At 52.0% G+C, this 17474-nt stretch overlaps 1 protein-coding gene across 4 annotated transcripts in view; it reads right to left on the bottom strand.

Annotated features, from left to right (window-relative positions):
- Positions 1–4704: 4704 nt before the first annotated feature.
- The window catches only part of DGAT1 (diacylglycerol O-acyltransferase 1), a 31163-nt gene continuing 18393 nt past the window's right edge, over positions 4705–17474 (bottom strand). For 3 of the 4 annotated variants that reach the window (XM_072925117.1, XM_072925118.1, XM_072925116.1), the window contains 7 exons: positions 16457–16498; positions 14403–14447; positions 13177–13289; positions 12025–12090; positions 10075–10162; positions 6999–7061; positions 4705–5124 (listed from right to left, as the gene is read on the bottom strand). In XM_072925117.1, the coding sequence (XP_072781218.1) occupies positions 5012–5124; positions 6999–7061; positions 10075–10162; positions 12025–12090; positions 13177–13289; positions 14403–14447; positions 16457–16498 (530 nt within the window). In that variant the 3' untranslated portion in view covers positions 4705–5011. The remainder of the gene's footprint in view (positions 5125–6998; positions 7062–10074; positions 10163–12024; positions 12091–13176; positions 13290–14402; positions 14448–16456; positions 16499–17474) is intronic. The other variant, XM_072925119.1, reaches the window with a different exon arrangement.

Below are 17474 nucleotides of genomic sequence, written 5' to 3'. Positions count from 1 at the left end.
GTGTCCCCCCGGTCCCCCCTGTCCCCCTCTCTGTCCCCTCCATCCCCGCTGTCTCCTCTGTCCCGGTGTCCCCTCCATCCCCGGTGTCCCCCCGGTTACCCCCGGTGTCCCCCCTCCATGTCCCCTTTCTGTCCCCGGTGTCCCCCCTCCATCCCCGCTGTCCCCGGTGTCCGGGCTGTCCTTCTCTGTCCCGGTGTCCCCGGTGTCCCTTCGGTGTCCCCCCAGTCTCTTCCATCCCCGGTGTCCCGTGTCCCGGTGTCCCGCTGTCCCGCTGTCCCGTTCCCCCCGGTGTCCTCCCGGTGTCCCGGTACCCCGATGTCCCCGGTATCCCGTATCCCGGTGTCCCGGTGTCCCCCCCCCGTCCCCTCCATCCCCGCTGTCCCCGGTGTCCCCCCGGTGTCCGGGCTGTCCCTCTCTGTCCCGGTGTCCCCGGTGTCCCCCCTCCACCCCCCCGGTCTCTTCCATCCCCGGTGTCCCCGCAGTGTCCCCGGTGTCCCCCCCGCTGTCCCCGGTGTCCCCGCTGTCCCCGGTATCCCGTGTCCCGTGTCCCCGCTGTCCCCGGTGTCCCCTCGGTGTCCGGGCTGTCCCTCTCTGTCCCGGTGTCCCCGGTGTCCCCCCTCCATCCCCCCGTCCCCTCCATCCCCGCTGTCCCCGGTGTCCCCTCTCTGTCCCCCCCCCTGTCCCCGCTGTCCCCCCGGTGGCCCGCTGTCCCGGTATCCCGCTGTCCCCCCGGTGCCCCGGTATCCCGGTATCCCGTGTCCCGCTGTCTCAGGTGTCCCGGTGTCCCCTCTCTGTCCCCCCGCTGTCCCACTGTCCCCACTGTCCCGCTGTCCCCGGTATCCCGTGTCCCGGTATCCCGTTTCCCGTGTCCCGCTGTCCCCGGTGTCCCCCCTCTGTCCCCCCGCTGTCCCAGGTCCCGGTATCCCGTGTCCCGGTGCCCCGCTGTCCTCCCGGTGTCCCGCTGTCCCCCTGTCCCCCCGGTGTCCCGGTGCCGGTGTCCCCACGCTGTCCCCGCTGTCCCGGTATCCCGTGTCCCGCTGTCCCCACTGTCCCCGCTGTCCCGTGTCCCGGTGCCGGTGTCGCCTCCATCCCCCCGCTGTCCCGGTCCCGGTTCCGGTGTCCCCGTGTCCCGCTGTCCCCGCTGTCCCGGTGTCCCGGTATCCCGTGTCCCGTGTCCCGGTTCTATCCCGGTGCCGGTGTCCCGCTCACCGCCGCCCGCCCATGGCTGCTGGGCCGGAACCGCCCCGGGGCCGCTTTAACGGCGGGGCCGGTGGGGCGGGGCCGGTGGGGCGGGACCGGCCAATCCCGGCCCGCCCGCACCGGAACCGGGACCGGGACAGAACCGGGACAGAACCGGGACAGAACCGGGATGGAACTGGGGCTGCAACGGGACCGCACCGGGACCGCACCGGGACTGCAACGGGACCGCACCGGAACCGCACCGGAACTGCAACGGGACCACACCGGAATTGCACCGGGACTGCAACGGAACCGCACCGGGACAGAACCGGAACCGCATTGGGACCGCACCGGAACCGCACCGGAACCGGCACCGCCCCGGGACTGCGGGAATTGGCCCTGGCACCGCGCCGGGACCGACCGCGGCACCGGGACTGAACCGGGACTGCACCGGGATAGAACCGGGACCGACCGCGGAACCGGGATAGAACCGGGATAGAACCGGGATAGAACCGGGACCGACCGCGGCACCGGGACGGAACCGGGATAGAACCGGCATAAAACCGGGACTGCGCCGGAACCGACCGCGGCACCGGGACGGAACCGGGATAGAACCGGGACCGACCGCAGCACCGGGATAGAACCGGGACTGCACCGGGACGGAACCGGGACCGCACCGGGATAGAACCGGGACCGACTGCGGCACCGGGATAGAACCGGAACCGCACCGGGACCGCCCCGGGGTCACCTGCAGCCCCGGGAACGGCGCCAACAGCGGCACCGGCACTGCGGGAACCGCAACGGGACCGGAACAGAACCGGGACAGAACCGGGACTGCACCGGGACCGATTGCAGCACCGGGACTGAACCGGGAGAGAACCGGGACTGGACCAGCACTGCGGTCCTGGTTCGGTCCCGGTTCTGTCCCGGTTCTCTTCCGGTTCAGTCCCGGTTCTGTCCCGGTGCGGTCCCGGTGCGGTCCCGGTTCTCTCCCGGTTCATTCCCGGTTCATTCCCGGTTCTGTCCCGGTTCTCTCCCGGTTCTCTCCCGGTTCATTCCCGGTTCTGTCCCGGTTCATTCCCGATTCTCTCCCGTTTCTGTCCCGGTTCTGTCCCGGTTCTGTCCCGGTTCTGTCCCGGTTCTGTCCCGGCTCTGTCCCGGTTCAGTCCCTGTTCTCTTCCGGTTCTGTCCCGGTTCTGTTCCGGTTCATTCCCGGTTCATTCCCGGTTTTGTCCCGGTCCTCTCCCGGTTCTGTCCCGGTTCTCTCCCGGTTCCGGGTGTGAATTTGGGGTTCTAGGTGTAGATTTTTTATTTCCATATGCAGATTTGGTATTTCCATATGCAGATTTTTGTATTTCCATATGCAGATTTTGTATTTCCATATGCAGATTATGGATTTCCATATGCAGATTTTGTATTTCCATATGCAGATTATGGATTTCCATATGCAGATTTGGGGTCCCATCCCAGCCACTGTCGCGGTCCCACTCCCGGGCCCCGGTGCTGCCGGTGCCGGTACCGGGTGGGGGTGTCGGTACCGGGTGTTGGTACCGGGTGCCGGTACCGGGTGGGGGTGGCAGTGTTGGGGCGTGGGTGTTGGGTGTCGGTACCGGGTGGGGGTGTCGGTACCGGGTGTCGGTACCGGGTGGGGGTGGCAGTGTTGGGGTGTGGGTGTTGGGTGTCGGTACCGGGTGGGGGTGTTGGTACCGGGTGAAGGTGTCAGTACCGGGTGTCGGTACCGGGTGGGGGTGTCGGTACCAGTACCAGGTGTCGCTGTCCCATTACCAGTACCGGTGTCGCTGTCCCGTTACCGGTACCTTTGATACCATCAAAGCCGCTCTGTGCCGGTGCCGGTACTGGTACCAGTGTCACGGTCCCGTTACAGTTACCGGTGTCACGGTCCCGTTATCAAAGCCGCTTTGTGCCGGGCTGGGGGCGGTGTCACTGTCCCCTTACCGTTACCGGTGTCACTGTCCCGTTACCGGTACCGGGTGTCACTGTCTGTTACTGGACCCCTTTGATGCCATCAAAGCCGCTTTGTGCCGGTCCCGTTACCAGTGTCACCGTCCCGTTACTGTTACCGGAGCCCTTTGATCCCGTCAAAGCCGCTCTGTGCCGTTACCGGGGGCGGTACCGGTGTCACTGTCACTGTCCCGTTACCGGTGTCACTGTCCCATTACCGGTGTCCCATTACCGGTGTCCCGTTACCGGTACCGGTACCTTTGATCCCATCAAAGCCGCTCTGTGCCGGTATCGGTGCCCCTGTCCGTTACCGGTGTCACAGTCCCGTTATCAAAGCCGCTTTGTGCCGGGCTGGGGGTGGTGTCACTGTCCCATTACCGGTGCCGGTACCGGTGTCACTGTCCCATTACCGGTGTCCCATTACCGGTGCCTTTGATCCCATCAAAGCCACTTTGTCCCGTTACCGGGGGCGGTACCGGGGGGCGGGACGGGGGGGAGGGGCGGCCTGGGGTCACTGCGGGGTCACGGCGGGGCCGGGGGGGGGGGGGCGGTGTGGGGTCGCTGTGGGGTCACTGTGGGGTCGCTATGGGGCAGTTCCAGGGGTGTCCCGGGGCTGTCCCGGCTCTGTCCCGGTTTATCCCAGTCTATCCCGGTTTAACCCGGTTTATCCCGGCTCCATCCTGGGGCTGTCCCGGTTTATCCCAGTCTATCCTGGTTTATCCCAGTTTATCCCAGTTTATCCCAGTCTATCCTGGTTTATCCCAGTCTATCCCAGTTTATCCCGGTTTATCCCAGTTTATCCCAGTTTATCCCGGTCTATCCCGGTCCATCCCGGGTTACAATGCAGCACATAATAATCATGTACATACATGAGCCAGTTTATCCCAGTTTATCCCGGTTCACAACTGAGCACAGAGCTGGTTTCTGTGGTTTATCCGGTTTATTCCGGTTTATCCCGGTCTATCCCGTGTTATCCCGTGTTGTTACAGTGCAACATGTAATAGTCATGCACATACATGAGCCGGTTTCTGTGGTTTATCCGGTTTATTCCCAGTTTATCCTGGTTTATTCCGGTTTAACCCGGTTTATCTGGTTTAACCCGGTTTATCCCGGTTTATTCCGGTTTATCCCGGTCTATCCCGTGTTATCCCGTGTTGTTGCAGTGCAACACGTAATAGTCATGTACATACATGAGCCGGTTTGTGTGGTTTATCCGGTTTATTCCGGTTTGTGTGATTTATCCTGGTTTATCCCGGTTTATCCGGTTTATTCCGGTTTATCCCGGTTTACCCGGTTTATCCCGGTTTATTCCGGTTTATTCTGGTTTATCCCGGTCTATCCCGTGTTATCCCGTGTTGTTACAGTGCAACACGTAATAGTCATGCACATACATGAGCTGGTTTGTGTGGTTTATCCGGTTTATTCCGGTTTATCCCAGTTTAACCCAGTTTAACCCGGTTTCTGTGGTTTATCCGGTTTATCCCGGGTTTAACCCGTGTTATCCCGTGTCATCCCGTGTTGTTACAGTGCAACACGTAATAGTCATGTACATACATGAGCCGGTTTCTGTGGTTTATCCGGTTTATTCCGGTTTATTCCTGGTTTATCCCGTGTTATTCCGGTTTTAACCCGGTCTATCCCGGTTTCCGTGGTCTATCCCGGTCTATCCCGTGTCATCCTGTGTTGTTACAGTGCAACACGTAATAGTCATGTACATACATGAGCCGGTTTCTGTGGTTTATCCGGTTTATTCCGGTTTCTGTGGTTTATCCGGTTTATTCCCGGTTTAACCCAGTTTAACCTGGTTTGTTCCGGTTTATTCTGGTTTATCCTGTGTTATCCCGTGTTGTTGCAGTGCAACACGTAATAGTCATGCACATACATGAGCACGGCCACGGGCTGGCCCAGGATCAGGGACAGCCACACGGCCGCGTTGCCGTAGTGTCCCCGCAGGAACCGCGACACCAGCCAGGCCAGCGGGATCTGGGGACAATGACATCTGTGTCACCTGTGTCACACCTGTGTGTCACCTGTGTCACACCTGTGTCACACCTGTGTCACACCTGTGTCACCTGTGTCACCTGTGTCACACCTGTGTCACACCTGTGTCACACCTGTGTCACCTGTGTCACCTGTGTCACACCTGTGTCACACCTGTGTCACACCTGTGTCACCTGTGTCACCTGTGTCACACCTGTGTCACACCTGTGTCACACCTGTGTGTCACCTGTGTCACTCCTGTGTCAGCTGTGTCACACCTGTGTCACCTGTGTCTCACCTGTGTCACACCTGTGTCACCTGTGTCACACCTGTGTCACACCTGTGTCACACCTGTGTCACCTGTGTCACCTGTGTCACACCTGTGTCACCTGTGTCACCTGTGTCACACCTGTGTCACCCCTGTGTCACACCTGTGTCACACCTGTGTCACCTGTCACACCTGTGTCACACCTGTCTCACCTGTGTCACCCCCGTGTCACCTGTGTCACCTGTGTCGCACCTGTGTCACCTCCTGTGTCACCTGTGTCACACCTGTGCCATGTCAGTGTCACCTGTGTCACCTGTGCCCATTTTTGGGGTTCCCCATTTTTGGGGTTCCCCATTTTTGGGGTTCCTCATTTTTGGGGTGCCAGGTTTTGGGGTGCCCATTTTTGGTGTCCCTTGGATTTTGGGATCCCCCATTTCTGGGATTCCCCATTTTTGGGGTACCCCAATTTTGAGGTCTCCTATTTTTAGGCTGCCCTGGATTTTGGGGTTCCCCATTTTTGGGATACCCAATTTTGGTGTCCCACATTTTTGTGTTGCCCCATTTTTAGGGTGCCCTGGATTTTAGGCTTCTCAATTTTTGGGATCCCCCATTTTTGGGCTTTCCCGTTTTTGGGGTTCCCGTTTTTGGGGTCCGATTTTGGGGTTCCCTGTTTTGAGGTTCCCCATTTTTGGGGTCCCCGTTTCTGGTATCCCCCATTTTTGGGGTTCCCATTTTTGGTCTCCCCCATTTTTGGTATCCCCCGGTTTTGGGGGATACCAAAAACGTTTTTGGGGTTCCCCGTTTTTGGTGTCCCCCATTTTAGGGATTCCCCATTTTAGGGGTTCACCATTTTTGGGGTTCCCGTTTTTGGTGTCCCCCATTTTTAGTGTGCCCAGTTTTTTGGTGTCCCCCGTTTTTGGGGTTTCCCATTTTTGGGGCTCCCCAGATTTTGGGGTCCCCCGTTTTTGGTGTTCCCCGTTTTTGGTGTTCCCCATGTTTGGTGTGCCCAGTTTTTTGGGGTTCCCCGTTCTTGGGGGTTCCCCATTTTCAGTGTCCCCCATTTTTGTGCTTCCCCGATTTTGGGGTTCCTGTTTTTGGGGTTGCCCATTTTTGGTTTTCCCCATTTTTGGGGTTCCCTGTTTTTGGTGTCCCCCATTTTTAAGGTGCCCCGGATTTTGGGGTTCCCCATTTTTGGGGTTCCCTGGATTTTGGGGCTCTGCAGATTTTGGTTTTCCCTGGATTTTGGGGTGTCCTGTTTTTGGTGTGTCCAGATTTTTGGGCTTCCCCATTTTTGGGGTTGCCCATTTTCGGTGTCCCCCATTTTCGGTGTCCCCCATTTTAGGGATCCCCCATTTTTGGGGTTCCCGTTTTTGGGGTGCCCCGGATTTTGGGGTGTCCCGATTTTGGTGTGCCCAGGTTATGGGGTGTGCCCAGATTTTGGTGTCCCCCGATTTCGGGGTGCCCGATTTCGGGGTTCCCGGATTTTGGGGTTCCCCATTTTTGGTGTGCCCTGGATTTTGGGGTTCCCGTTTTTGGTGTTCCCCATTTTTTGGGGTTCCCCATTTTTGGTGTCCCGGATTTCGGGGTGTCCGGATTTCGGGGTGCTCACCTGCGCCGCCATGCCCATGAAGGCCCAGAGCCGGAACATCCGCAGGGGGACGCTCACCAGGTACTGCGGGGACGGCGCCATTGGGGGACCCCCGGGTTTGGGGGGACCCCCCCGCGGGTTTTGGGGTTCCCCCCGGATTTTGGGGGTTCTGGGCGGGAATTTGGGGGTTCTGGGTGGGAATTTTGGGGTTCTGAGCGGGATTTTGGGGTTCCCCCCCTGATTTTGGGGTCTCCCAATGGGATTTTGGGGTTCCCCCCCTGATTTTGGGGTTCCCAGTTGGATTTTGGGGGTTCTGGGCGGGAATTTTGGGGGTTCTGGGTGGGAATTTTGGGGTTCTGAGCGGGATTTTGGGGTTCCCCCCTGATTTTGGGGTCTTCCAATGGGATTTTGGGGTTCCCCCGGGATTTTGGGGGTCTCGGCAGGAATTTTGGGGGTTCCCCGCTGAAATTTGGGGGTTCTGGGCGGGAATTTCAGGGTTCCCAGTTGGATTTTGGGTTTCCCAGTTGGATTTTGGGGGTTCCCTGGTGGGATTTTGGGGTTCCCAATGGGAATTTTGTTTTTCCCTTTGGGAATTTCAGGGTCCCCACTGGATTTGGGATTTCCCTTTGGGAATTTTGGGATTTCCCTTTGGGAATTTGGATTTCCCCTGGGAATTTGGGTTTTCCCCTTGGGAATTTGGGGTTCCCTTTGGGAATTTGGGGTTCCCTTTGGGAATTTGGGGTTCCCTTTGGGAATTTCGGGGTCCCTGTTGGATTTGGGTTTTCCCTTTGGGAATTTTGGGATTTCCCTTTGGGAATTTGGGATTTCCCTTTGGGAATTTGGGATTTCCCTTTGGGAATTTGGGGTTCCCTTTGGGAATTTGGGTTTTCCCTGTGGGATTTTGGGGTTCCCTGTGGGAATTTCGGGGTCCCTGTCAGATTTGGGATTTCCCTTTGGGAATTTGGGATTTCCCTTTGGGATTTTGGGGTTCCCTGTGGGATTTTGGGGTTCCCTGTGGGAATTTGGGGTTCCCTGTGGGAATTTGGGATTTCCCTTTGGGAATTTCAGGATTTCCCTTTGGGAATTTCGGTTTTCCCTTTGGGAATTTGGGGTTCCCTTTGGGAATTTTGGGATTTCCCTTTGGGAATTTGGGATTTCCCTTTGGGAATTTGGGATTTCCCTTTGGGAATGTGGGGTTCCCTTTGGGAATTTCGGGATTTCCCTGTGGGAATTTTGGGATTTCCCTATTGGATTTTGGGGTTCCCTGTGGGATTTTGGGGTTCCCTGTGGGAATTTGGGATTTCCCTTTGGGAATTTGGGATTTCCCCATGGGAATTTTGGTTTTCCCTGTTGGATTTGGGATTTCCCTTTGGGAATTTGGGATTTCCCTTTGGGATTTTGGGTTTTCCCCTGGGATTTTGGGGTTCTCTGTGGGAATTTGGGGTTCCCTTTGGGAATTTGGGATTTCCCTTTGGGAATTTGGGGTTCCCTTTGGGAATTTGGGGTTCCCATTGGGAATTTTGGTTTTCCCTGTGGGATTTTGGGGTTCCCTTTGGGATTTTGGGGTTCCCTTTGGGAATTTGGGTTTTCCCCTGGGAATTTGGGGTTCCCTTTGGGAATTTGGGATTTCCCTTTGTGAATTTTGGGGTTCCCTTTGGGAATTTTGGGATTTCCCTTTGGGAATTTGGGATTTCCCTTTGGGAATTTTGGGATTTCCCTTTGGGAATTTGGGATTTCCCTTTGGGAATTTGGGATTTCCCCTGGAATTTTGGGATTTCCCTTTGGGAATTTGGGATTTCCCCTGGGAATTTGGGATTTCCCTTTGGGAATTTGGGTTTTCCCCTGGGAATTTGGGATTTCCCTTTGGGAATTTTGGGATTTCCCTTTGGGAATTCGGGGTTTTCCCTTTGGGAATTTGGGGTTTTCCCTTTGGGAATTTGGGTTTTCCCTTTGGGAATTTTGGGATTCCCTTTGGGAATTTGGGTTTTCCCTTTGGGAATTTGTGGTTCCCTTTGGGAATTTCGGGGTTCCCTTTGGGAATTTTGGGTTCCCTTTGGGAATTTGGTTTTCCCTGTCGGATTTGGGGTTCCCTGTGGGATTTTGGGATTTCCCTTTGGGAATTTGGGGTTCCCTTTGGGAATTTCGGGGTCCCTGCTGGATTTGGGTTTTCCCTTTGGGAATTTGGGATTTCCCTTTGGGAATTTGGGTTTTCCCTGTGGGATTTTGGGGTTCCCTGTGTGATTTTGGGTTTCCCTTTGGGAATTTTGGGATTTCCCTTTGGGAATTTCGGGGTCCCTGTCAGATTTGGGATTTCCCTTTGGGAATTTGGGGTTCCTGATGGGAATTTTGGTTTTCCCTTTGGAATTTTGGGGTTCCCTTTGGGAATTTGGGTTTTCCCTGTGGGAATTTGGGATTTCCCTTTGGGAATTTGGGTTTTCCCTTTGGGAATTTGGGATTTCCCTTTGGGAATTTGGGTTTTCCCTTTGGGAATTTGGGATTTCCCTTTGGGAATTTCGGGATTTCCCCGTGGGAATTTGGGATTTCCCTTTGGGAATTTGGGTTTTCCCTGCTGGATTTCTGGTTTTCCCTTTGGGAATTTTGGGGTCCCCACTGGATTTGGGATTTCCTGCTGGGAATTTTGGGTTTTCCCTTTGGGAATTTCGGGGTCCCTGTTGGATTTTGGTTTTCCCTTTGGGAATTTGGGATTTCCCTTTGGGATTTTGGGGTTCCCTATGGGATTTTGTTTTTCCCTTTGGGAATTTTGTTTTTCCCTTTGGGAATTTTGTTTTCCCTTTGGGAATTTCGGGGTCCCTGCTGGGTTTGGGATTCCCCCCTGGGAATTTGGGGTTCCCTTTGGGAATTTGGGGTTCCCTTTGGGAATTTGGGATTTCCCCTGGGATTTTGGGGTTCCCTGTGGGATTTTGGGTTTCCCTGTAGGAATTTGGGGTTCCCTGTTGGATTTTGGTTTTCCCTATTGGATTTTTGGGTTTCCCTGTGTGATTTTGGGGTTCCCTGTGGGATTTTGGGGTTCCCTGTGGGAATTTGGGATTTCCCCTGGGATTTTGGGGTTCCCAGTGGGATTTTGGGGCGCACTGACCTCGTGGAAGAAGGCGGACGCGAGGAACACGGCCGCCTGCGCCGTGCGCCTCCCCACCCCCCGCCGCAGCATCGGCTTGTAGAAGTGCCTGCACCCCAAAAATCACCCCAAAATCCGCTGTGGCACCCCAAAAACCAACCCAAAATCCACCCCAAAAAACACCCCAAAAAACACCCCAAAAACCACCCCAAAAACTGCCGTGGAACCCCAAAATCCGCCGTGGCACCCCAAAAAACACCCCAAAAACCGCTGTGGCACCCCAAAAACCACCCCAAAAACCACCCAAAAAACCACCCCAAAAACCACCCCAAAAACCACTGTGGCACCCCAAAAAACACCCCAAAAACTGCCGTGGCACCCAAAAATCACCCCAAAATCTGCCGTGGCACCCCAAAACTCGCTGTGGCACCCCAAAATCCACCCCAAAAACCGCCCCAAAAATCACCCCAAAATCCACCCTGGCACCCCAAAAACCGCCGTGGCACCCCAAAAACCACCCCAAAAACCACCGGGGCACCCCAAAAACCACCGTGGCACCCCAAAAACCACCCCAAAAACCACCCCAAAAACTGCCGTGGCACCCCAAAAATCACCCCAAAAACCACCGTGGCACCCCAAAAATCACCCCAAAATCCGACCTGGCACCCCAAAAACCACCCCAAAACCACCCCAAAATCCACCGTGGCACCCCAAAAATGGGGGGGGCAAAGTGCCCCGATTGACCCGAATTCCTGCCCCAAAAAACCCCCCCAAAGTTCCCCAAATTCTGTCCCAAAAACCCCAAATTTCTGCCCCAAAAAGCCCAAATTTCTGCCCCAAAATTCCCCAAGTTCTGTCCTAAAATTCCCAAATTCCTGCCCCAAGACAATCTAAATTCTTGCCCAAAACCCCCAAATTCCTGCCCCAAAATTCCCCAAATTCTGTTCCAAATACCTCAAATTCCTGCCCAAAAACCCCCAAATCCCCCCAAAATCCCCTCAAAATGCTCCAAAAACCGATCCCCCAAACCCCCAAATTCTCCTCCAAAAACCCCAAATCCCCCCTAAATCCCCCCAAAAAACCAAATTCCTCCCAAAAATCTCCCTCAACCGCCCCAAATCTCCCCCAAAAACCCCCAAAAACCCCAAATTTCCCCAAAATCCCCCTCAACCTCCCAAATTTCCCAAAAACCCCAAGTTCCTCCCCAAAAACTCCAAACTCCCCCAAAAATTCCCCAAATTCCTCCCCAAAATCCCCCAAAATCCCCCAAATTCCTCCCCAAAATCCCCCCAAAAACCCCAAATCCCCAAAAACCCCCAAATTCTCCTCCAAAAACCCCAAATCCCCCCTAAATCCCCCCAAAAAAACAAATTCCTCCCAAAAATCTCCCTCAGCTGCCCCAAATCTCCCCCAAAAACTCCCAAAAAACCCAAATTCCCCCCAAAATCCCCCCCAAAACCCAAATTCCCCCGAAAATCCCCCAAAAACCCCCAAACTCCCCCCAGAATCCCCCGAAAACCCCAAATTCCCCCCAAATCCCCCCAAAAACCCAAATTCCCCCAAAATCCCGCTCAACCCCCCAAATTTCCCAAAAACCCCAAGTTCCTCCCCAAAAACTCCAAATTCCCCCCAAAATTTCCCCAAATTCCTCCCCAAAATCCCCCAAATTCTCCCCAAAATCCCCCCAAAAACCCCAAATTCCCCAGAAACTCCAAGTTCGTCCCCAAAAACTCCAAATTCCCCCCCAAAATTCACCAAATTCGTCCCCAAAATTCCCCAAATTCCCCCGAAAATCCCCCCAAAAAACCCCAAATCCCCCCAAAAAACCCCAAATTCCCCCCAAAATCCCCCAGAAAAACCCCAAATTCCCCCGAAAATCCCCCCAAAAACCCAAATTCCCCCAAAACCCCAAAACCCCCAAAATTCCCCCAAAATGCCCAAAAATCCCCCAAAAATCCCCCAAATCCCCACCTGAGGCACCACTTGTGCACGGGGATGTTCCAGTTCTGCCAGAAGTAGGTGACGGATTCCGAATTCCTGTGGCAAAAACGGGGCTCAGGCACCCCAAAATCACCCCAAAATCACCCCAAAATCCTCCCAAATCCCAAATCCACCCCAAAACCCCAAATTCCCCTAAAATACCCCAAAAATACCCCAAAAATCCTCCCAAAATCCTTCAAAATCTCCCTAATATCCACAGAAAATCCCACTCAAAGCCCCCAAAAATTCCCCAAAATCACCCCAAAAAACTCCCCAAAATCCCAAATTCACCCCAAAATCCCAAATTCATCCAAAACCCACCCAAAAATCCCAAATTCACCCAAAAAATCCTCCTCAAATCCCCCCAAAATCCCAAATTCCCCCAAGTAGGTGACGGATTCCGAATTCCTGCGGCAAAAACGGGGCTCAGGCACCCCAAAATCACCCCAAATTCACCCCAAAATTCCCCAAATTCACCCCAAACTCCGAATTTCCCCCAAAATCCCAAAAAAAACTCCTCAAAATCCCCTAAAATCCCTCTAAAACCCCTCCAGAATCTCGAATTTTCCGCCAATATCCCCCAAAATCCCCCCAAAAATCCCCCCAAAATTCCAAATTTCTTCCCAAAATCCCCCAAAATTCCGAATTTCTCCCCAAAATCCCCCCAAAATCCCCCAAAATCCCTCTAAAACCCCTCCGGAATCTCAAATTTTCCGCCAATATCCCCCAAAATCCCCCCAAAATGCCCCGAAAAATCCAAATTTCTCCCCAAATCCCCCCCAAAAATCTCAATTTTCCCAAAAAAATCCTCATTTTTTCCCACTAAAATCCCCCCAAAATCCCTCTAAAACCCCTCCAGAATCTTGAATTTTCCGCCAATATCCCCCAAAATCCCCCCAAAAATCCCCCCAAAATTCCCAAAATTGCCCAAAATCCCCGGAATTCCCCCCAAATCTCACCACCAGTCGCGGTAGAACTGGCGGTCCCCGAAGCGCAGCAGCTCCGCCCCCAAAACTCTGAATTTTCCCCCTAAAATCCCCCTAAAATCCCCCCAAAATCCCCCGAAAACCCCAAATTTCTCCCCCAAAAAAACCCAAAAACCTGAATTTTCCCAAAATCGCCTGAATTTGCCCCAAATCTCACCACCAGTCGCGGTAGAACTGGCGGTCCCCGAAGCGCAGCAGCTCCGCCCCCGCGTTCAGACACGAGTGGAAGAACCAATAGAAGAAAATCAGCCAGATCAGGTGGTTCGGCACCTTTTGGGGCAAAAAACGGAGATTTTGGGAAAATTACACCTGGGGGGGGTTTTAGGGGAGGAATTTGGGGGGGGTATGGGGAGGAATTTGGGGTTTTGGGGAGATTTTAGGGGGATTTTGGGGGGATTTTAAAGGGGAAAAATGAGGATTTTGGGGGAAAATTCAGATTTTTGGGGAAAAATGAGAATTTTTGGGGGGAATTTGGGGAGAAATTTGGAGTTTTCGGGGGATTTTAGGGGGGAAAAAGGAGGATTTTTGGGGAAAATTTCAGATTTTTGGGGGAAAATTCAGAGTTTTGGGAAAAAATTCAGATTTTTCGGGGGATTTGGGGAGAAATTTGGAGTTTTCGGGGGATTTTGGGGTGATTTTAGTGGGATTTTAGTGGGGAAAAATGAGGATTTGGGGGGAAAATTCAGATTTTTGGGGGTTTTTGGGGAGAAATTTGGAATTTCTGGGGATTTTGGGGGAATTTTAGGGGGATTTTTGGGAAAAAATGAGGATTTTATGGGGAAAATTCAGATTTTTGGATTTTTTTGGGGGATTTGGGGAGAAATTTGGAGTTTTTGGGGTATTTTGGGGGCATTTTAGTGGGAAAAAAAAAGAGGATTTGGGGGAAAATTCAGATTTTTGGGGGGTTTTTGGGGAGAAATTTGGAGTTTTGGGGGGAATTTGGGGGGATTTTAGTGGGAAAAATGAGGATTTTGGGGGAAAATTCAGATTTTTGGGGTTTTTTGGGGGGATTTGGGTTTTTTGGAGGGAATCTTTGGGGGAAGTTGGGTTTTTTGGGGGATTTTGGGGGGAATTTGGTTTTTTTGGGGGGATTTGAGGAGAAATTTGGATTTTTTGGGGGATTTTGGGGGGATTTTAGGGGGATTTTAGTGGGAAAAATGAGGATTTTGGGGGAAAATTCAGATTTTTGGGGCTATTTTGGGGAGGGTTCAGTGGGATTTTGGAGATGTTGGGGGAAATTTGGGGGATTTTGGGGGGATTTTAGGGGGATTTTTGAGAAAAAAAATGAGGATTTTTTTGGAAAATTCAGATTTTTTGGGTTTTTTGGGGAGGGTTCAGGAGGATTTTGGGGTAAATTTGGGGATTTTGGGGTTCCGGACTCACCGCCAGCTTCAGGAGGCGCTCGATGATCCGGGAATAATCCATGTCCTGGGCAAAAGAGAAATTCGGGATTTTTTGGGATTTTGGGGGTTTTTGGGGGGATTTAGGGAGATTTTCAGATTTTTGGGGTTTTCTTGGGGGGATTTTGGGGGGTTTGAGGAAGGAATTGGGGGAATTTGGGGTTTTGGGGGTTTTGGGGATGGATTTGGGGATTTGGAGGGGAAATTGAAGGGGGATTTTGAGAGAATTTGGGGAATTTTGGGGGATTTTGAGAGAATTTGGGATTATTTGGGGATTTTTGAGGGGGATTTGGGAGGAATTTGGGATTTTTGGGGGGGTTTGTTGGGATTTTAAGGGGATTTTGGGGGAATTTAGGGCAATTTCGGGGAAATTCTGGGGGGATTTGGGGGGAATTCGGGGGGATTTGGGGGAATTTTGGGGAGATTTCAGGGGAATTTGGGGAATTTTGGGGAAATTTGGGGGATTTTGGGGAGATTCAAGTTTTTGTCAGGGAATTCTGGGGGAATTTGGGAGATTTTGGGGAGAATTTCGGGGGGATTTGGGAGAATTCAGGTTTTTGGCAGTGAATTCTGGGGGAATTTGGGAGAATTTTGGGGGGATTTTGGGGGATTTTTGGGGGATTTGGGGAGATTTTGGGGGGAATTTGGGGTAATTCAGGTTTTTGGCAGGGAATTCTGGGGGAATTTGGGGAATTTTGGGGGGAATTTGGGGGGATTTTGGGGGGAATTTGGGGTAATTCAGGTTTTTGTCAGGGAATTCTGGTGGAATTTGGGGAATTTTGGGAGAATTTGGGGAGATTTTGGGGGGAATTTGGGGTAATTCAGGTTTTTGTCAGGGAATTCTTGGGGGAATTTGAGAAATTTTGGGGGAATTTTGGGGAGAATTTGGGGAATTCAGGGAGATTTTTGGGGGAATTTTGGCAGAATTCAGGGAGATTTTTGGGGGAATTCAGGGGAATTTGGAGGATTAGGGGAAATTCAGATTTTTGGCTGGGAATTCTTGGGGAATTTGGAGATTTTGGGGGGAAATTTGGGAGAATTTTGGGGAATTTGGGGGGAATTCGGGGAGATTTTGGGGGGAATTTGGGGAAATTCAGGTTTTTGGCAGGGAATTCTTGGGGAATTTGGAGATTTTGGGGGGAATTTTGGGAGATTTTGGGGGAATTTGCGGAGATTTTGGGGGGATTTGGGGGAGAATTTGGGGTAATTCAGGTTTTTGTCAGGGAATTTTGGGGGAATTTTGGGAATTTTGGGGGGAATTTTGGGGAATTCAGGGAGATTTTTGAGGGAATTCAGGTGAATTTGGGGGATTAGGGGAAATTCAGATTTTTGTCAGGGAATTCTTGGGGAATTTGGAGATTTTGGGGGAAATTTGGGAGAATTTTGGGGAATTTGTGGGGATTTTGGGGGAATTTTGGGTTAATTCAGTTTTTGGCAGGGAATTCTGGGGGAATTTGGAGATTTTGGGGGTAATTTTGGGGAAATTTGGGTATTTTGGAGGGATTTGGGAGAATTCAGGTTTTTGTCAGGGAATTCTGGGGGAATTTGGGGAACTTTGGGAGAATTTGGGGGAATTTGTGGGAATTTGGGGTAATTCAGGTTTTTGGCAGGGAATTCTGGGGAAATTTGGGGAATTTTGGGGGGAATTTGTGGGAATTTGAGGGAATTCAGGTTTTTGGCAGGGAATTCTTTGGGAATTTGGGAGATTTTGGGGAGAATTTGGGGAATTTTGGGGGGAATTTTGGGGAATTTAGGTTTTTGACAGGGAATTTTGGGGGAATTTGGGGAATTTTGGGGAGAATTTGGGGGAATTTGTGGGAATTTGAGGTAATTAAGGTTTTTGGCAGGGAATTTTGGAGGAATTTGGGAGATTTTGGGGGAAATCTGGGAGATTTTGGGGGGAATTTTGGGGAGATTTTGGAGGAATTTTTGGGGGAATTTTGGGGGAAATTTGGGAGATTTTGGGGGAATTTTTGGGGGAATTTTGGGGATTTTGGGGAATTTGGGGAGGGGGCTGCGGAGCCCCCCCAGACTCACCCGAAAAGGTTTCATGGAATTTTGGATGGTGGGAACCATCCACTGCAAACGGGGAAAAGAGCGGCTGCAGCACCCAAAATACCCAAAATATCCCAAAAACACCCAAAAATATCCCAAAAACACCCCAAAATATCCCAAAAACACCCCGAAATTCCCCAAAATTCTAAAACCACCCAAAAAACAACAAAAATCCCACCCAAAACCACAAAAAAAAGTCTAAAAATGCCCAAAATCACCCAAAATTTCTCCCCCAAAATACAAAAAACAAAAAGCCCCAAAACTCCCCCCTAAAACCCCAAAAAAAGCCAAAAAAGCCAAAAAAAGCCCTAAAAAGCCTCAAAACCTGCAAAAAATAATAAAAAAACTCACAAAAATCCCACAAAACCCTCAAAAATCCCCCCCAAAAAAAAAAAAAACCTAAAAAATCCCCAAGAGACTCTAAAGGCCTCAAAAAACAAAGAAAACCCCCCCAAAACCATGAGAAAACCCCAAAAACTGCAAAAAAACCCAAAACACCCCCCCAACATCCCCCAAAATCAACCCAAACTTCAAAAAATCATTAAAAAAGCCAAAGATTTCCCCCAAAAACCCCAAAATCCTCAATAAAACCCCAAGAAATTAAAAAAACCCCAAAATTTGCCCCAAAAATCCCAAAAATATCATAAAACCCCCTAAAATCCCCCCAAAAATCCCCCAAAAGCCCCAAAACAACCCAAAAATCCCCAAAAATCCCCCCAAAATCCCAAAAACCTCCCCAAAATCTCCAAAACCTCCCAAAAACCTCCCAAAATCCCCCCAAAACCCCAAAAATCCCGCAAAATTCCCAAAAATCCCCAAAACCCCAAAAATTCCCCAAAACCTCCCAAAAATGCCCCCAAAAATCCCCCAAAATGCCAAAAACCTCCCAAAAATCCCCAAAACCCCAAATATCCCCAAAATCCTCCCAAAAATCCCCCAAAATCTCCCAAAAATCCCCCAAAATCCTCCCGAAAAACCACCCAAAAATCTCCCAAAAACC

This window comes from Taeniopygia guttata, chromosome 2 (assembly GCF_048771995.1).
Source record: "Taeniopygia guttata chromosome 2, bTaeGut7.mat, whole genome shotgun sequence".
NCBI classification, from domain to species: domain Eukaryota; kingdom Metazoa; phylum Chordata; class Aves; order Passeriformes; family Estrildidae; genus Taeniopygia; species Taeniopygia guttata.
The sequence above is the reverse complement of the archived record's forward strand: the minus strand, read 5'-3'. Positions and strand labels throughout refer to the sequence as shown.